General features: G+C 37.1%; 2 protein-coding genes across 3 annotated transcripts; both read right to left on the bottom strand.

The window, feature by feature from the left end:
- Positions 1–162: 162 nt before the first annotated feature.
- On the bottom strand, positions 163–3,123 carry LOC137727308 (protein C2-DOMAIN ABA-RELATED 11-like). 2 transcript variants are annotated; one of them, XM_068466174.1, is made up of 4 exons: positions 3,013–3,123; positions 2,079–2,223; positions 1,131–1,226; positions 163–794 (listed from the first exon to the last, which is right to left on the bottom strand). In XM_068466174.1, exons 2-4 carry the CDS (start codon positions 2,187–2,189, stop codon positions 495–497), a joined length of 507 nt encoding a protein of 168 aa, XP_068322275.1. In that variant the 5' UTR covers positions 2,190–2,223; positions 3,013–3,123; the 3' UTR covers positions 163–494. The 2 variants fall into 2 exon arrangements, with proteins under 2 accessions (XP_068322275.1, XP_068322274.1); XM_068466173.1 differs by lacking the exon at positions 3,013–3,123 and having other exon boundaries at positions 2,079–2,997.
- A 718-nt stretch (positions 3,124–3,841) lies between these two features.
- LOC137727856 (sister chromatid cohesion protein PDS5 homolog A) lies at positions 3,842–16,522 on the bottom strand. The gene is made up of 34 exons (XM_068466690.1): positions 16,232–16,522; positions 14,684–14,887; positions 14,399–14,580; positions 13,766–13,892; positions 13,449–13,667; positions 13,128–13,344; positions 12,893–13,038; positions 12,660–12,805; positions 11,882–12,031; positions 11,711–11,759; positions 11,439–11,630; positions 10,745–10,927; positions 10,254–10,408; positions 10,040–10,166; positions 9,787–9,936; positions 9,632–9,691; positions 9,276–9,412; positions 9,036–9,153; positions 8,748–8,882; positions 8,458–8,657; positions 8,129–8,285; positions 7,895–8,041; positions 7,406–7,486; positions 6,863–7,300; positions 6,639–6,785; positions 6,437–6,544; positions 6,230–6,309; positions 5,966–6,017; positions 5,778–5,864; positions 5,617–5,654; positions 5,399–5,461; positions 5,161–5,309; positions 4,486–4,907; positions 3,842–4,385 (listed from the first exon to the last, which is right to left on the bottom strand). The coding sequence occupies exons 1-34, from the start codon at positions 16,322–16,324 to the stop codon at positions 4,335–4,337; spliced, it is 5,010 nt and encodes a 1,669-aa protein (XP_068322791.1). The 5' UTR covers positions 16,325–16,522; the 3' UTR covers positions 3,842–4,334.
- Positions 16,523–17,807: the final 1,285 nt, after the last annotated feature.

Raw genomic sequence — 17,807 nt, 5'->3', positions numbered from 1 at the left:
ACTTCGTCACAAAACAACAATATTTTCACTACAAAGAATAATAATAATAATAATAATAAATTCTGAACTCTTCTATGTTATCTTCTTCACAAAACTATACTATATACTACTCTATATTAGAGGAGTGGATTCGAACCCGAACGAAGAGACGAGTATACTATCTTGAGCAACTGGCCTGATCTCACATTTGCATTTGCAATAGTTTTTTCAGATCAGTCGAGTAAACAATGAAAAATTGAGTTTCTACATAATTAAAGAAGAATTGGATAACACCATTATCCATAAAACCTACAATACATTCATACATGCACAGGATTCCAAATTAACGAGTCTTCAGAAGTTGAAACAACCCACTCCCCCTTGAGCTAGTACAAATTCATACCACTACATTGTCAATCTCCTTGGCATTCCTAGAGGAGTTGCAACAGAAAATGACCATGCTATAAAGATTCAATTCTTCTCCCCTTTCTTAGAGGTCTACACCTAAGCCAACCCTAACTTCCGCACTGCGCAACCGGCGCATTAGGTAACTTGATTTTCAGCTCGATTTCCCCTGACTCAACATCACAAAGCCTCAACCAAACACTCTGCACCACCTCACCGTCTACACTTGTGATGGAGCTTTCCCTAACTAGGCAGTTTTCACCGTCTGGGACAACCTTCCTTAATGTTGTCTCACCAGAAGAAACACGCAAAATCTGTCTCAATCTAGCAGCGGAGACTATAGGCTGAAGGCTGAGGTGAGCATGTCCCATCTTATCATCCGTCTTCAGAAAGTCTTTGTCGAACACTTCCTATGGAAAAATCACTTCAGTCATATGTCGTACAAGCCTAAAAGAGTAGTAATGGCAATAATATTTCCAAAGTTATTTTCACCAATTATATAATCAATCACTAGCAAATTACTCGGGAATGTTGATTTTAAAACAACAGTGAACATTATAAAACCTGAAAAATAGAAAACAAATGAACTGGACTCAAACCAAAACTGAAACAACGAAATACATACAAATTAAGGAAAATTAATGGTCTAATTTTGGTAAAACACAGGCTTCTACCAAACAACATAACATAATCTATTAAGCTCATCAGAAGAACTGGCTACCATCAAATTCAAATGCCTAACTTACCAAACTTAGATCTCCAATAGGCTCCTTAAGGAAGAAGCTTAGCTCTTCATTCCAAACTGGATTGAGGCAACTGTTGATAACCTTGGTTTTTGCCACCTGGTGCAGATAATATTAACGAGCCGCTTCCAGGTTCAAACTTTTATTGTAAAACAACTTTATTCACATCCAAAGTAATTAATATGTAAGATACTATAAGCCTGTTTACAAACAGGCCCCTCAAAGAAACGCTGAAATGATATTCTAATCTAGAGTTATGCCTGAACTATGAAAACCCAATACATGAAATTTGAAGCATAGACAATAGGATACTCCAATTCTGCAGATCACTCAAGTGTGAGTGATTGAAAAACAAGTATAATATTAGCATGTGTTTATTTCTGAAGAACAAAGCACAATCTCCTTAATACCATCAATTTCAGTAATTTGATCTCTTGAAAAACTATAAGAAGGAATCATGCATCGAGTTTCAAATATTATTCTGGCTACAGTAAAGACTGGGTGAAATATCAAAGTTTCTCAGTCAGTTTGTAAAACTAACATCTTTCCAGTTGAAGGGCTAAACAATAAAGAAGCGAGGTAGCCCTTTCGTTATCGTAATCATATCAACAGAATCTTTTGATCTAGTTCATTAAGCATTGAAGATAACTTTGCCTTCATTCAACATCCTTTGTAGGAAATTTGATCCAATGTCAGTTAAAAGGGAAACTGACACTCATCCTCCCTGGAATATAAAGACAGGTCTTTATCAAGGAAGCCTATGAGGACAGCTACACAAATTCCCCTGAAGACAATCCAATGCACTTCAGCTCAGAGTGAAGTTCCTGAAAATCCCGTGTGTCTGTGAACAAGGATCTGTGTCTCCGCGCGTGCGGGGTTGCATAGTATTAAAGCATAACTACGATCTTCATAAAAACAGTTGAGAAAGAAGAAGGACAGCAAATTCGTTACCTGATTGCCCAACTTGACAACAACATAAGGGTCGCTGCTCGTGAAATCCCGGACGACCAGTCTTTTCCCTTGCACGACTGTAACTTTTATCAAACCCAATGAATCTGCCATACTTCCTTTCCACTTTCCAGAAATTTGCCAACTTCTGCACATGACTCAGACATATTTAACCCCTTCAAGTTTGAAAAGAAAATGCACGAGAACACCACCACGCAATGAATATTACTTAATTATGCTCTTTTGCACTTCCCAAGTACCCAACCCAACCTTAAAAGAAACCCAGCATTCATCCATCCAGAGGGCATTCAACCAAAACATTTACAAAATGCAAACAATTTCCACGGAACCTCACAGAATATTTGTGAAAGAAGAAGGACAAAAACTCAGTGAACGAAAAGGCGCAGTTACTAACAATTCCACATAACATTGGCTTGACAATTTATTTAATTTAAGGTAATGCAAAAGGGTTTGGACTAGAGAAAAATTGTGTGATTATTCGAGAATATCTTAGATCGATCACATAAAATAAAACCCATAAATAATATACGTATAAATCACTTGACTTGTGTGTGAAAATAAAAGACGGAGACGATGCAGAAAATTAAAAACAGAAGAGGAAAAAAGAAGCTAGATTTAGCAACCAATAACCAGATTAACCAGATAATCTATCTCATATTTTATATCGATATTATTACCAAGAAACTCAAAGGCAGCAAAACCAAAAAATTGCAAGAAAAGAATAGCCATTAGCCACCACTCACTCACTCAACAAACTAAACTAAAAAAAGAAAAAGAAAAGAAAAATAATTAATATGTAGGATCATATCTGGGAACAGGTGCAGTAGCTTAGAAGCATATCGTGAAAAGCAAAAACCAAAGACAGAGAGACAGAAAGAAAGAAAGAAGGAGAGTCACGTAACAGCACTTGACTTACCAGGCACTCAGGCAGGAGAGATTTATTTTTCAAGGATTTACAAGGAGAACTAATATCGAATTCTCCCAATTATTTCTTGGAATTGGACTTTATGGCCCTCCCCCACTTTCCCTCTGCCTTTATTCACCGCCAAACTTAGGCACTCGGACGCCCACTGGATTAACGCAGGCACGTGCCTTTCAAGCAACACCTGCTCTAATCCGATTGACGAGTGGAGACCGTCCGATGAGCTGACTCTTGACTCAGTATTTATCTTTCGAAATTTCTATTTCTCGTATTTTCCCCCATTTTTCTCTGCTGAAGTTTAAATCTTTATTATTGTAATTGAGATAAATACAAGAAAATAAATTATCGTGTTCTTGGGAAAAGAAAATAACATTTGGTTGGGAGTGGCGGTGACGGCAGTATTAAACTAGTAGACAGGTGTGAATGGGCGAGTAGAGTTGGTCAAGAATTTACATGGTTCAACAGAGAATTTGCATGCCCATGTGCATGTGAAGTTGTGAACCCTCCTCTCCGATCCACAATTGCACGTGCATCACAAGAAACAAAGATATTAAGATTAGATTAGTTTAATCAAGGCTTAGTCTATTATTACTGCAATGCTCTTTAGTCTTTGACTCTTTCTTTGGCCACTGCAAAGATACGTTACTTTGACCAAAAATCTCAACTGCAAATATTTTCCCAGCTGAATTGCCCGAGGCTCTGCGCTGTCTCACCAATCTCCAACTCTGCAACCAAACCTCATCAGAAAAAATGAATCCACCTACGCCCACGTGAAACCCATCAACAACGACAACAGGTAATTAACTGCTCGAGAAGCAGCAAATGCACAAAATATAACTCTCCAATTATCACTTCCACGGGTGTTATTAGGATTCAAGCAAGAATAACACAAACAGAACCAACAATTATCCCACGTATAAAACCCTACTGTACATGTCAGGGACATTAAAACACAAATCGTGGCGGTAAACTAGCGTCGACTAGACTAGACTAGACTAGACTAGAGCCCATGAATCCCATGTCAAAATCTATCAGCTAACCACTACCAAGTCTAGTACGTACAGTCCGTCCGTGCTGTCACTTGCTAAATGATGCCCAAAATGTTACAAGCTTTTTAACACTTCTTCACCTACAGTCAGTGGGATGGATATTACATGCCTACGCTGTCATTTTTACATTCTACATGAATGTTGCCGGCCACCCTTCTTCATTCTTCATTCTTCTTCTTTCACCGCCCACGCCTAATGGAAACAGCACAGATTACACACAGCCCTGCAGCCAAGCCAAGGTAAAGCCGTACAAAGTGGCTCAACCACTTATCCCACTGGCTTTGAACCTTTTCTCACTACTCGTTGCGTCCACTTGCTCTGCATCCATGGCACACAAGAAAAACAAAATTAAAACCTAGAATTTAACTTTAAATCCACTAAATTCTTCATGTTAAAAAGCAAGGCTGGAGGCGAGTACAAGAGGCTCATCATCAGAAAGTTCGTCATCCCCAGCATCAGAAAGACTTGAAGGCTCTACATGGGATTTCCCCTGTTTCAAGGAACTGCCAGAAATATCATCTTTTTCTTGAATCCCTTCAGAATCTGACGGATCTTCCTCGTTAACCTCTCTTGACCCTCCACTTAGTTCATCTGCTTCTTTCTCTTCTGAGTGTTGCATATCCTCATTTCCATTTTCTGCATCTTGTGGGATAGTGTCCATGTCTTCAGCAGGGCTCCCTTTGGAACCAGGTTTCTCTTCAGCAGATTCCTCGGTATGATGTGGACTTTCTTCTGCATCTTTTAACCGTTTTCCTTCAGAAACAGATTTCACTTCCACGTCAGATTCCCCCTCATCTGTCACGTTCTCATCCACATTTTCAGCATTCTCTTCTGAACTACCTGCAAAAGAAATTGTTTTCAGACAAGCCAAGAAAAATATCTTCCTAGTGGCCGCCTGGCTGGGAAGTTCACATGCATCAGCCATACAAAATAGATACGCAAACAAAACGTGGACTCGTTACATTTGATTACATGTCAGAATTCTTACAGGTTTACCCACACCATCGCATCGAATGTCATTGCCATAACAAATTGATATATCATATGCCAAAAGCACTATGGCATCAAGATGAAAAATGATGAGAAATCTTACCTGAGTCCATTTCTTCAACTTTAGATGTAAGGGTGGGCTCATCATTCGAAACTTCAGAACTATCTTTGTCCCTACTTCCCCAATGATTTCTTTTTGATACGCCCTTCTTCCCGCCCGAGTTTTTCTTTGGTGTTCTTTTCCTTTTAACTCTAGAAAATCAGAGACCAATCACGTTTACAATTTTCATTATTAAGAAAAAGAATCAGACAAATAAGCAAGGGATGCAAACTTCACTCACGTTTTAATTGGTTTTTTGTTCTCATGCGAACCACCTGCGCGCTTATTCTTTTGACCAGGGGACCTGTAATGATAAAATTGAAGAAAATGAAAATGGCATACCATAGACATCAACACCACTATCGCATTCAATGCTAACAAAGATTCCCCAGAAACATTTTGCAAATCACTTTGAAGACCAAATAACCTACACGCTTGCATCAGAAAGACCATACTTACACTTCTTTTGAGGGGGATTTCTTTGACGAATTTAACTTCTGCAAATGAGGAAACGTGTCATGTGTCATAATTATGTCAGGATCTGTTGCTTTACTGGAAATGTAAAGTAGAAGTGCAGAACGCTATCAGCTAGAGAGAGAATTTTGATAAAAACTTCACACCTTTGTGGGCTTGCGACCTTTGTCAATGAGCTCCCACCGTTCCTTTTCTAACCGAAGCACTTCTACATCTCCATCCTCATATAGTATCTTCCGTATGACATAAACAAGTGAAAATTATTTGAAATGCACATTTACAACAGGTAATCCATACATCCAAAAGATGATAGGGGAAAGAAAGAGCAGCTTACCACATGCTTCCTCTTTAACGTATCAAATGACTTCACTGTGCCTTCATAAAATCTGTAGATTTTAAATTGAGCCAAATAAGTATTCTAGTGCTTACTTATGTACTAGTTCTTACTTATAAACTAGTTCATAATCATATAGTTGCAGTTGCTTAATGTAAGACGGAAATTAGAAATGAAAGGGAAAGTTTTAGGGTATAATAAACAGCAAAAAGGAAAGCTTCAATCTACATGTCGTGTCTGCATATTATCTTTTAGAGCACTCACCGCTTATCCATTGGCCACCAAACTTTTATTCTGCAACCAATCAAGTCTTCGACATCTTTTCCACTTTCCTTGAATTTGCACTAAGGATGAAAATAGAAAACTGCATCAGTTCAGAAACGACATACTAATGATACAATAAAGGGAGATGTGCCAGTTTTAATGACGTCACCACTGTGATGTAGGATTGGAAGTTGTAAATCAACTTACCTTTGCCAAACCAGCAATACTCTTTCTTTTCCGCTTCTTGATGGATCCTGCAGGAGAGTTGAGATCATTATTTGGGTCATCCTTGTCAGCTTTCAGTACATTAGGCTCCTGCAATAAAGGTAGAACATAAGTTTGATGTTGAACAGCTAACAGAACCATGACGTTATGCATTTTTAATAAAAAAAAGTTGAAGCCAACTCACTTCACGGTCACTGGCTTCTCCAACTTCATTTGCCTCATCATTATGACCACGGTCAGAGGCTCTGCCTTTACGTTGTGACGAAGAGGTAGCATTCTTCCGGAAGCATGAAACCAACAAATCTGACTCGGTGCCTTGAAACAGTTTTCTCTGCATAGACATTTTATTTTCAGAGCTGGGCTGAATCATAGCATTCATGCAGATGGATTGAATGATAGAATTCTTACATTGTCTACATCGTCTAGTGAAGCACTTAGAGGAGACTTGGAAGTGCTTCTAGGTGATCTGAAGGCACTGTGAGTGGATGATGACCTCCTACGTTTAGGAACAGGGACGGATGTTGCCTCAGTACATTTTCTTTTGTTTTCCTTTTCGTGCTTTAGATCCATTCTTGATTTCTTGCTTGGAAGATTTCCATGACCATTGCTTGACTCAAACTTAGAAGGTTTTTCCAAATTATCCAAATTTATATCCCTGACCATTTTCAATATATCAACACTATTTTCAGCATTCTCTGCATCAGCTGATGATGCCTTGTTCTTTTTCGCCTTTTTAGCCTTGGAATTTTGAGATCTTAAGCGCTTTATAATTTTTCCCAAAGGCACTTCACCTCCATCTCTTTCACCATCTTTCAGAAGCTCATCTTCAGCAATCTCTGAAACTCCCTGTTGTGATGAAAGAAACAGTGCACCAGTTACTAAAAGGTCAATGTACCAAATATCACAGCATATTTCAAGAAAGTGCAAGTGTTCTTCGGTATCATAACATACCGTTTCACTAGACTCTAACTTAAGAGATTCAAAGTGAGTCAGCACACTGTCATCGGCCAACCACGTTTGCCCTTCGCTGGCCTATCAAAAACAAGCATTAAATTGATATAATAAAAATTGAGCATATGACCAAAAATAGCCAAATATTTCAAGAAAAACTTAATGTTGGTTTAACTCAAGTAGTATAGCACAAAGCTTTAGACTATCTTAATCAGGCTGGGTCATTCACATATTATGGAAAGTGACTCATTCTGTAAAATGATTAAGTTTTTTTTTCTTTTCTTCTTTTTAAGTCATTTTGTTTTGAGTTCTCAACTCTTGTACATAAGCAAGAAATAGTCCACTTTCAAGTCTAAAATGTGGGTTTAATCTCTCATTCCTGAAACTAAAGTCTATCACCGCATGCCCAACACATAGGCAAGGCACCTGCTCTTGATCATTACCTGCCTTATCCAGCAAAAGACTTAAAAAGGAAAAGAGAACCCTTACCACAGAGTCATCTCCTTCTTTCTTCTCATATGGTTTGTACAACATTGAAGGCAGAGGAATTGATGCAGGCAATCCTTGTAAATCATTCTCCTTTGGGGATAAGAGCTTGGTAACTGACAGCCCAAGGTCACAAATACCATGTGAATTCTGCATATTTCAAAGTATCCCATAAGTAAGCTTGAAACAGGGGAAGGGGTCGATGATTGAATATCAACAATAAGTTTAACACTCAACCTTTGACTTTGTTGCATCATATATATCTTCAGAGCACTTGATACTTTGAAAGATAGAGATTATGGCAGAAATGTCCTCCTTTTCAACGTTGCTACTAGATTCTGACTTGACATCATCATCTCTATGCACCAACATAGACAGAAATAAGTGCAATTGCCTGTCAAATACAGAAAATGACAACTTGGTGAGAATGAGCATTAACAATAAAATAATGGCAAGAGATTATTTAACTACAGATATAGAATAATTCCACCTCATTTTCTCAATCATTTCAGCTCTGGTTTCATATAGAAAGTATCTATAAATTCATCTAAGTCAGGATAAAGTACCGGTATATCGGCTCAAATGCTTTCACATCCTTGCATTCATCGATATTAGGACAAGAATGATGTGCAAGGGCATGAACTAAGTATGGTAGGATGTACTCCGGATAAGCAGTCAATGAATTAGCATCAGATTGCTGCACAGAGAGATGCCGTGCCTTTGTTTGGTGATACATTTGAATAATGTCTGCGAGATTCTGTTTCTCCTGCCATTACAAACAAAGTACAAACTTCAGCCAATAAACACGCTAAAACAAGGATAATTAATCTGAATGAATCAACCCTAGTATCGATACCTCTTGAAACTCCACTGACTTTGATCCAGATGTGTTAAAAAAGAATGCACAAGCATATTTTCCATCTAAAAGCCGGTCCTTTATGTATTGATGAACTTTGTTCAGGAAAATTTTCTTAGCTTGAGGGAAACTAATCTACAAGACCAAAAATAATAAACAAATTAATAAAGACAAACAAAAGACATCTAGTTGTATGAATATGACAATCAAGTACTTGTACTACGAAAAACAGAACAAAAACAAAAATACAGCAAGTAATACAGAAAATATTATGAGGAAAAACTCCACCTCCGAAGTCTTCAAGGTTAAGTAGAAGATATCAACAGGTATCTTATGATTCCAGTGCTTGGACAGACGAAGAACCGCCTTTGCAGAAGCAAGCCTCAAATGCGCCTTGTCAACTGAACTGTAAATCACAAAAACTTTACATGAAATTTGATGCCTCATATAATATTACAGACAACGAACTGAAGTAGATTGATCAAACTGATTCAACCAGAACCAGGAAATGTACAATTTTGAACTTACCTTGTTTCTATGTCTTTTGATATTTCTCCACAAGAAAGTGTGTTTCTTAAGATTTCCAGCAGACCATCAATGCCAGAGCGAACATGAGCATCTTTGACAGGCAAATAACTTTTCACTAATGTCTTTATCCCGTATATCTACAATTCAAAAAAAAGAAAAAAAAAATGAAAGAGCAACCCCATGTATAAGGAGCATGCAAAAAGGTATTGCATCAAAGGGGTCACTGTTTACACTATTATATCCTGGACAAGTTACCTAATTCCTTCTGGAGGATAAAATATGAACGATGAAATTAAACCCACACAGTTCTATACGGTAAACAAAAATTAAAAAAAAATCTCTCATAATTGACCAACCTTTAGCAAACAAAGCTCACTTTTGTCATCCCAAGATGCATTTTTATTGTTGTCTGATTTCTGAAAAGTAAAGCATCCATATGCCAGAAAACAATTTATCAACATGTCATTAAATTCAAGATATATCACAAGTGCAGTGAATTAGAGAGGCATACATTATTGCACTTTAGGATCTTTTCAACTATAAACTCTTCAATTTCCTTCTCTCTAGTTTCAAAAACTGGCATTGCAGTCTGAGCTATACACCCCAAAGATTGTAGTACAGTAGGCAAATGTGTCTTCTCCTCCAACATATCCACAAGGCTCTGCAAATTGAGAAATATCAACTTCCCAACTGCTCACATTATCTTACTATTATACAACTTAAGAGGATATAATTGTGCACATAAAGTAACCCTAATCTTAAACCTTGTATAAAACAGAGAGTGATTTAAGTCCATCGTCCTTTGTTATTGCTGCAAGGGCATGTACAGCATACTTTGCCTGTCTTCGACTGCCCTCCAAACACAACCTTTCCAATACAAGGTCTATGGAACTGCAAGATAAATACAAGATAAATATAGGACAACAATGAGCAATACAAGGGGAATAGCGTAATAGTTTAAAATTCCAACAGGTGAACCTTGATGACACTGCAAGATGCTCCCGGATGGTACCACCAGCCTTAGCTAAAATATTCAGAACCCCTTCTTTTATTGTTTCATCATCGTCGTTAAGCAAATTTGCTAGTTCTTCTCCTGTCCCACTGAGTAATAATGGACTAAAGCGTGCAAGAATCTGAAAATACATTACAGAAGAATTCGAAATTTAGACTTGAAAATGCTCAAATAACATTAAATTTTGGGAGAATGAAACCGGAAACTCTTGCTAACTATCATATATTAGGCCAAAGATAATACCATTGTAAGAACCTCCAATCTCAATGATAAAGAATTTTGACCCTGACAGACAACATAAACATACTAGAAAGCAAAAGTACGCACAAGTATGGGACATAGCTGTCAATCCACAGGTCTGGGGAAAAGTGTGGTTTACTAACTTGAGCAGATAGTAATCAGAGCAAACATTTTACATATTTATCTACAAAAGAGATAGTAAGAATTGTATCCTTACTGCCAAAATATTCATGCAAGATTGCACATATTTCATATCTGCAGTAGATTTGTGTACAAGAATCTCCAGAAGAATTTCCTTCACATGCTCTTTGTTGAAAAGTAGATAAGAACACTTCACTGAGAGAGTGCTAAGAAATTCATACAGTCGGTGTTTTTCACCCAGAATCCTAAGCAAATCATCCTGCAAATAAGGAACGTTTGGATGAATATCAATTTAAATACAATATCGACGTGCAGTTTCCATGTCCTACTACAAAATAAGAAAACTGAGAGAACATTAGGGTCAGAAATCATATCTTATACTAGGCTACTCAGGTTTAGTATTCCAAACTCAACTAATCATAGAATTGTAAAGTTACGAGTTGAGGATAGACAAGCGCTGATGAAGGTAGGATATGATAGGAAGTTTAATACATATAGGTAGCAATCAGAAAATTAGTTGTCTTTGTGTGTGTGTTTTGGCCCTGCTGGAGGTGGGGGTATTGACTAGCTACAGTTGTTGGTGTAACAATTATAGATGTCAAATGTAGTGAGACTGACACCCTTTATGTTGATGCAATGGCAGCATGAGAGTAAAGCATGAGGCCTTTGATTTCAGATATGGGTTGCCTTACTAGTGCAAACCATATTTGCTGGTTTTTATCATTAAAGAACAAACTACAATACAATTATATTCGTGAGTTACTCCTTACCCGTAAAGTGCAAGCTTGCTGGGAGCCAGTGTTTGGATCAATAAGATTTGTTAAAATCTTCCAGATGTTTACATCTTTCAGTTGATCAAGAAATTGAAAACCCTCTTCAGCCTTAACAGGGTCAGCAAACAACCGTGACATTACACGAAAACAGTAGAGAATTTTTTTTTGGACCTCAGGAGCATCACCATCCTGCATTTGAATCACAACCAGTCACTTTGCTTGGGACATCATATGACATTTCACAGTTCAAACTCGGAGCATTTGCTAACCTGATGCATCTGCCTAAGTGCCAGATACTTCTGCATCTCTTGTTGTAACCTGCAATCCAAGAAGAAATCCCCTGAAAATCAGTTTACAAATCATCAAATACCAGGATCAAAAAGTTGAGAGGACTTTTGAAAGTCGTCACTCGGTATCGAATCCAAGCGTTGACAACATACCTTTGTTTCTGCTCTAGAATCTTCTCAAGAGCCTTCACCTCAACTTTATCAAATCCTGATAAGACTCTGACCCAATGTTTAACTTTATCTTTGACGAAAAAATTTGGAGGGAACAGAGACTCACAGAGAACATTTTCAATTGTATCTGATCTGCAAAATTGAAGTGCTCAAAAATTAATGCTAAACATTCAGACTCAAAAAGAGGGTAGCAGGTGGAAAAACCTCAAAATATAAAATATTATGAAAGCTACCAATAGACAACAAATCTAATGTGTTGCTCATCAATACAATCATGACCATTCACTGTAAACAATTTGAGTTTCTGCACTTGCAGTCGACAAAACCTGAATCTCAACAACAAAAGTGATAGACAACCCATGCATAGTATCAGTAGATTACAACCAGAGTCAATTTCAATCTAGGAACTTCGGTTAAAAAAAGCAAAATCATCACATAGAAAAGTAGTTAATAGATCTCTAAATCAACCATTTGACAAAAACAAGGTCAGAGGGGTGAGCCAGAATTTTCTTAATAAATATATAAACAAATAAATAAATAAAAAATCTCACAACAGGGATGAACTAAATATACATCAAGATCTTGAACAACCTATCATTACTTGGTTCCTCCTAACATTTTCCAAATAGCACAAACTGCTAATGCTGTACAATAGAAACAGAAAAATATATATAACAGATGTGCGTGTGTGTGCGTGTGTATATGATATATTGAACCACGCAAACTTTCCTATAAAAAACCAAAACCCTGAAGGGCTTACCTGAAATCTTTGTCATAAAAACATCTCAGAATCTTCCCAGGAATCCAATCAAAATCACTGGATAGGAGTGGACCATCAGAGCACTTTGCGCAATAAACCCTGAATATCTCAGCTAGCCTCTCCATGGTATACGTTTTAACAAGTAGCTAAGAAAGGGAAAATGGAGCATTACAGAAAATGGAGAAATAAACTAAATGGGCACAAATGAAGATAAAAGGGACAAGTGTATATACAGATTTATCTCGAAGGCGCTCTGCAACCAATTTTATAGTTTCTAGAGGAATTGAATTCAGGGCATGACATGCCACATCATAAACTACAGCAACAACTTGCTTCCGAACTTTTTCTTCGAAGTCCAATAGCCGGTCACAGAGGGCAGCTAGAAAACGTTAACCCAGCTCAAAATCAGCAGGTGTAAGATATGAAAGGATTTGACAGCATGCAGCTCAAATGCTCCAAAGAACTTACAAATTATTTCGGGAGCTTCAGCTCTGAAAGGATTGGACAGCATACAGCTCTTGACATGTTGGAGGACCAACATGCGAACCTCCACAACTCTATCAGTCAACCTCTTCAAGAACTCTGAAAAGATTGGCTGAAAGGCTTTGGAGATGGTAGATCCTGGCAGAGAAAATAGGTCTCCAACTAAACTAACCGCTTTTAAACGAGTTTCTAGCTGATCAGTCTGCACATGTTCAAAATTTTACTTTAAATTTATTCATCAAACTAAAAATATCCATGTCAGGTAGTATGAAGAGACGAAATGCCGGACATTGGATTAGTATATACCAGTAACTCTCCTGTTAGGTATGGGACAATTCCTGATAAGATTTGGGGAGCACATCGATATACATCATAGATGACTTCATGGTAATCAATCTGATGATTCTCAGACTTGTTGTCTCCTGACATTGATGATATAAGAAACTGTTTAATGCCAGATTCAAGCTTTCCTGCGCACTGTTCTATAACATTCATGGCAAGCCTCCTAGCAGCCACAGTGATATCCTAGTGTTTGAATTTCACAAGGTCAGCACACAATGTAACTTGACCCAGAAAAACTACAAAATTAATTCAATAGACCAAAAAATAGAGAAGATTCTTACACTTCTATTACGACCTAATATAGACAATACAATAAACAAAAGATCATCTCGCAATTCCTCGCTCTCTTCTAAGAGCACAATCATAATCGTTTGCATCGATGACAAAACAGTTTCTTGGTGATCATCTCTGCATATGACAAACTTCGAAACATTAATTATCAAATTGAAGCGGAAAATATACCTTCGGTAATAAACATTTAGAAAGAAGAAAGAAATTCAGTCAACCAATGAACAGCAACAATCACCCCCCTCCCAGGGCATTTTTAGCAGATAACATATCTTGCTACTAGCTGTATCCCATGTTAACTTTCTATTAGAGGGTTCACATTTTATGTGATAAGGTTCTCTTGTTTCGAGTATTGTATCCTTGTTCCATCTTTTATAGGAAAGCTATTTTTAAAAATAACCAACCAATTGATGCCCATTATCAGACTGATCTATAGACATTATCTTGGAAATGTATTGCAACATAGATTAGAGTTCAAGTAACTTAATCAAAGTAAATTAACTCATGAAATATAGTGGAAAAGAAGTGAGCACCTTAGAGAGATGATCATATGCTATAGAGGATATGATAACAAGATATTCCTCAAACTCATGTACAAATATTTTAAAGAAACAAAAAAAACGAACCTGGCAACCGCAAAAAATGTACTGAACATTTCATTCACCAGATCATCACATTCAAGATCTAACATTACAACACATGACCTATATTTGGCAAGAGTCTCCAAAATGAGTACTCTTCTACCAAATGATGGACCACTCGTATCTTTCAATCCACTAAAAGTTCCCACGATCAAGTGAAATATGTCCTGCAAAGACATCCGGAACAATCAGTTGAGACTGAGAGTACACATTGACAAAATGAAAACACAGTATATCCTTTAACCAGTTGACTTAATAAAATAAATGCACCTTTAGCACTTCATCACTATAAGGAGCTTCAGGTGCAGTAATTCGAGTTATCTCACAAATACAGGTTGCAACTAGAAGCTTGACGTCTCTATCTTGATGCTTCAACAGCTCTGGCTTGACAATTGCATTAAGTAAAGGCTGCATTGACTCCAACGTAGACGCTGGAGGTGATTGATCCAAGTCCGAAAGACATGATGCAGCTTGCTGCAAGTTGGAAGGAAATAATCATTAATAGAAGCATAAATTAAACCTAACTTTTCATGTGAAGTACACAAGTCAAGCAACTATACGCATCCATATACTGATTATTAGAAGAGTGTTTAGAGTATCGTTTAAAACTCAAAAATTCCAACACATTAATTAGCAAAACAATGGCTTAACATAAAAAATAAAATCATAAAGATCTATTCTTACCATCATGAGAAAATACAAAATAACATAGAAATTTCAATGAGTCTTATAATCATTTTGCAATTTGGAATAAAGAACCTATATTTCTGTTCCACTACTAGCTATATACAAAGTCAAATTTTTAGTAAACTAAAAGAACCGTACACAAACACAGGATAAAATTTCCAATGAGACATAAAAGAACGTTTAGTCAAAAGTCATTGTAATTGCATCACTAGCTTTACCAAGCACCAGTGCGCCACTGCAACTATAATTTTGAGAGCAAACCTTATTGACAAAGCTATCAAGATCCTCTTAAGTGCAACGCCATTCTCCAGTTTCCAATATTACCAAGTTCAAACCTCTAACTACATTAGATCACTGAAATAATTATCACATAGATCGAGTACAATTTGCTTTCACATTTGGACTGAAAGTTGGCACATTGCAAAACAATTAGCAAAACTGTTTATTTATCAGAAGTGCTTAAATTTAACAAATCATGAGAATAATTTAACTTCATTGCCAGTCCTGTACTTTTTCCCAGTTTATCGAGAAACTCTGGAATCTTCCCACTAGTAAATCTAGAGCATTCTCACAAGTGAATATAATACTTGGAATCCCAATTTTGTTTCTTCCACTCACTTCTTTCGCATCTAAACATGTGCCGCTTCCAGACATAACTAGCCACCACTAAAGCCACACAGCACGAAGGCATGAATATTAACCCTAAATCAGGGCAATTATCCAGAACTTGTTCAAATTTAAGAAAATTAAAACTTCTAAACAGAGAAATTTCACTCTGAACACTCGGTTGAATCCCTAAAATCCGAAAAAGAAGTATAATTTGAAATCTTAAGGCTAACTATGTTTAATCTCCTCATTGGTGATTAAACCCTAATTGAACTAGTTAATTTATATCAAGTAGCCGAGAATTTCAGTGTCAAGGAAGAAATTAGCAAAGAGAAATAGTAAACGGAACTCAAAATTTCTAATACTTGCTTTCGCTTTCTTTTCACCGGTTTCTTAGCAACCAAACAGAAAATAACTAAACTTTACAGAGCGTCAATTTCTCGAAACAGGAGAAATTTTTGAGAAATAACTTGGAAGAGAAGCGAAATTGGGTACACAAAATAAGGAATTAGAGAAATGCAAAACCTTTAAGAGCTTGACGAGAGCGTCTTTGGAAGAATGATGGGTCTCGAGCTTCGATCCCACCTCCCTGAGCTGCTGCTCGAGCTTTTGGGCCATCTTTTCGTGGGAGAGAGCAGGCGCTATCGTTTTAGGGCAACGACACCTCCCTCATGGAGTCGATAAGGGTGAGATTCAAGGTTGAGATGGAAGAGGAGCTTCTTGTTTGTCTGTTTTTATTGTTTCTGGGCTCTGACTCACTGAGTGTGCCCGAGTTTGTTTCTCTCTCTCTCTCTCTCTCTCTCTCTCGAGCCTCGGGGGGGGGGGGGGGGGGGGGGGGGGGGGGGGGGGGGGGGGGTTTGGGATTTTTCGAACAACGATGCGAAATGAGCTGCAAATGTAAGTGAAATTTGCTGACTTCATAAATCGCACATTTCCTTTATTACCCCTATATGTTAGTCATTTCCCATTCATGTCTCCCCTTTTATTTATTTTTTGGTTAACACATTTTTCTTCTCTTTCCTTTTTAAAATCAAGGCATGTCATTAGTTGAACTTGTTTCATTATGGAACATTTGATTAATTGAAATTTTATTTAGGAAAAAAAATGGGTTTCAAAATTCAAAAGTTTCTCAATTTTCTAATACAATGATGTATTAATAAGAAATGGAAATATAATTCGGTATCTTGCTTACCATTTATGAGATTATAACTTAAAATTTTTACTTACAAGTAAACTTGTTTCTTCTCTTTCCTAAAATGATAACATATGATGATCTTCGTTGTTACAAAAAATTGCGGTCGTGCTTGTATAATAAGAAATATAAGATCTTTTGTGTTTTAGATAGGGTAAAGTTGTAAAATACCAAAAGAAAAGTAATACGAAAATAGGAAAAAAAAATCCAAATCGAAAGTAACAACAGATGGGGGGGAAGGGGGAACCAATGCAATGCTAACATGGTAAGTTGGTAACATGCTTTTGAGTTTTAGCTTGGTACTTGGAAGTTGAAAGTTTGATACCTCGGTTGGTTGAAGAAGAAACATGGACAACTGCCACTGCCACATGAAGGATAAAGCAACTGCTACTAGGTTAGTAGCATGAATACCATACCGGCTGATTGTTTATTTACGGTTCACTTTGCATCTTCTTTTTACCCACAAGTGAAGGAAGACTATTGATGTTACTCTCCAATCTCCTAAATAGTTACGGTTCACTTTGCATCTTCTTTTTACCCCTAACCAATCTCCTAAATAGTTACTCTCCATTTGTCCATTACAACCCCTGTTAATGTTATAATCCTCTTATTGTTCGATTTAATCTTCAACACGCAACCTCCAACTCCTCTACAACTTAAAACAAATGTAATCAAAACGATTTAAGAAACTGATAAACCAATCAATCAACTTGCAATTGTTGAACCTAGGTGACCAAAACCTCAAGATCTACAAGCTCTTACTTGGCCACAGTCGTTATCCTTCTTATTATTGATGTTGTCACAAGTTCAAACAAATGAAATTGAGATTAGGACGATCTGAATTGTTAAAATCCATTAACTAACCTCTTGTTGTTGAACCTAAGTGTTCATCTTTAAGTTGGGAAATTG

The sequence above is a fragment of the Pyrus communis genome, chromosome 3 (assembly GCF_963583255.1).
Source record: "Pyrus communis chromosome 3, drPyrComm1.1, whole genome shotgun sequence".
NCBI lineage: Eukaryota > Viridiplantae > Streptophyta > Magnoliopsida > Rosales > Rosaceae > Pyrus > Pyrus communis.
This window is presented reverse-complemented; position numbering and strand designations above follow the sequence as displayed.

What these genes read in the sequence shown, in the direction of transcription:
- LOC137727856 (XM_068466690.1), bottom strand. Translation starts at nt 16,324, where the DNA reads ATGGCCCAAAAGCTCGAGCAGCAGCTCAGGGAGGTGGGATCGAAGCTC. An exon ending in ACATTTTTTGCGGTTGCCAG is followed by an intron (nt 13,893 to 14,398) that starts GTTCGTTTTTTT and finishes TGTCATATGCAG; the next exon opens with AGATGATCACCAAGAAACTG. An exon ending in GCATTTGAGCCGATATACCG is followed by an intron (nt 8,286 to 8,457) that starts GTACTTTATCCT and finishes TGTATTTGACAG; the next exon opens with GCAATTGCACTTATTTCTGT.
- LOC137727308 (XM_068466173.1), bottom strand. Translation starts at nt 2,231, where the DNA reads ATGTGCAGAAGTTGGCAAATTTCTGGAAAGTGGAAAGGAAGTATGGCA. An exon ending in TTGTCAAGTTGGGCAATCAG is followed by an intron (nt 1,227 to 2,078) that starts GTAACGAATTTG and finishes TATCTGCACCAG; the next exon opens with GTGGCAAAAACCAAGGTTAT. An exon ending in CTATTGGAGATCTAAGTTTG is followed by an intron (nt 795 to 1,130) that starts GTAAGTTAGGCA and finishes ATTTTTCCATAG; the next exon opens with GAAGTGTTCGACAAAGACTT.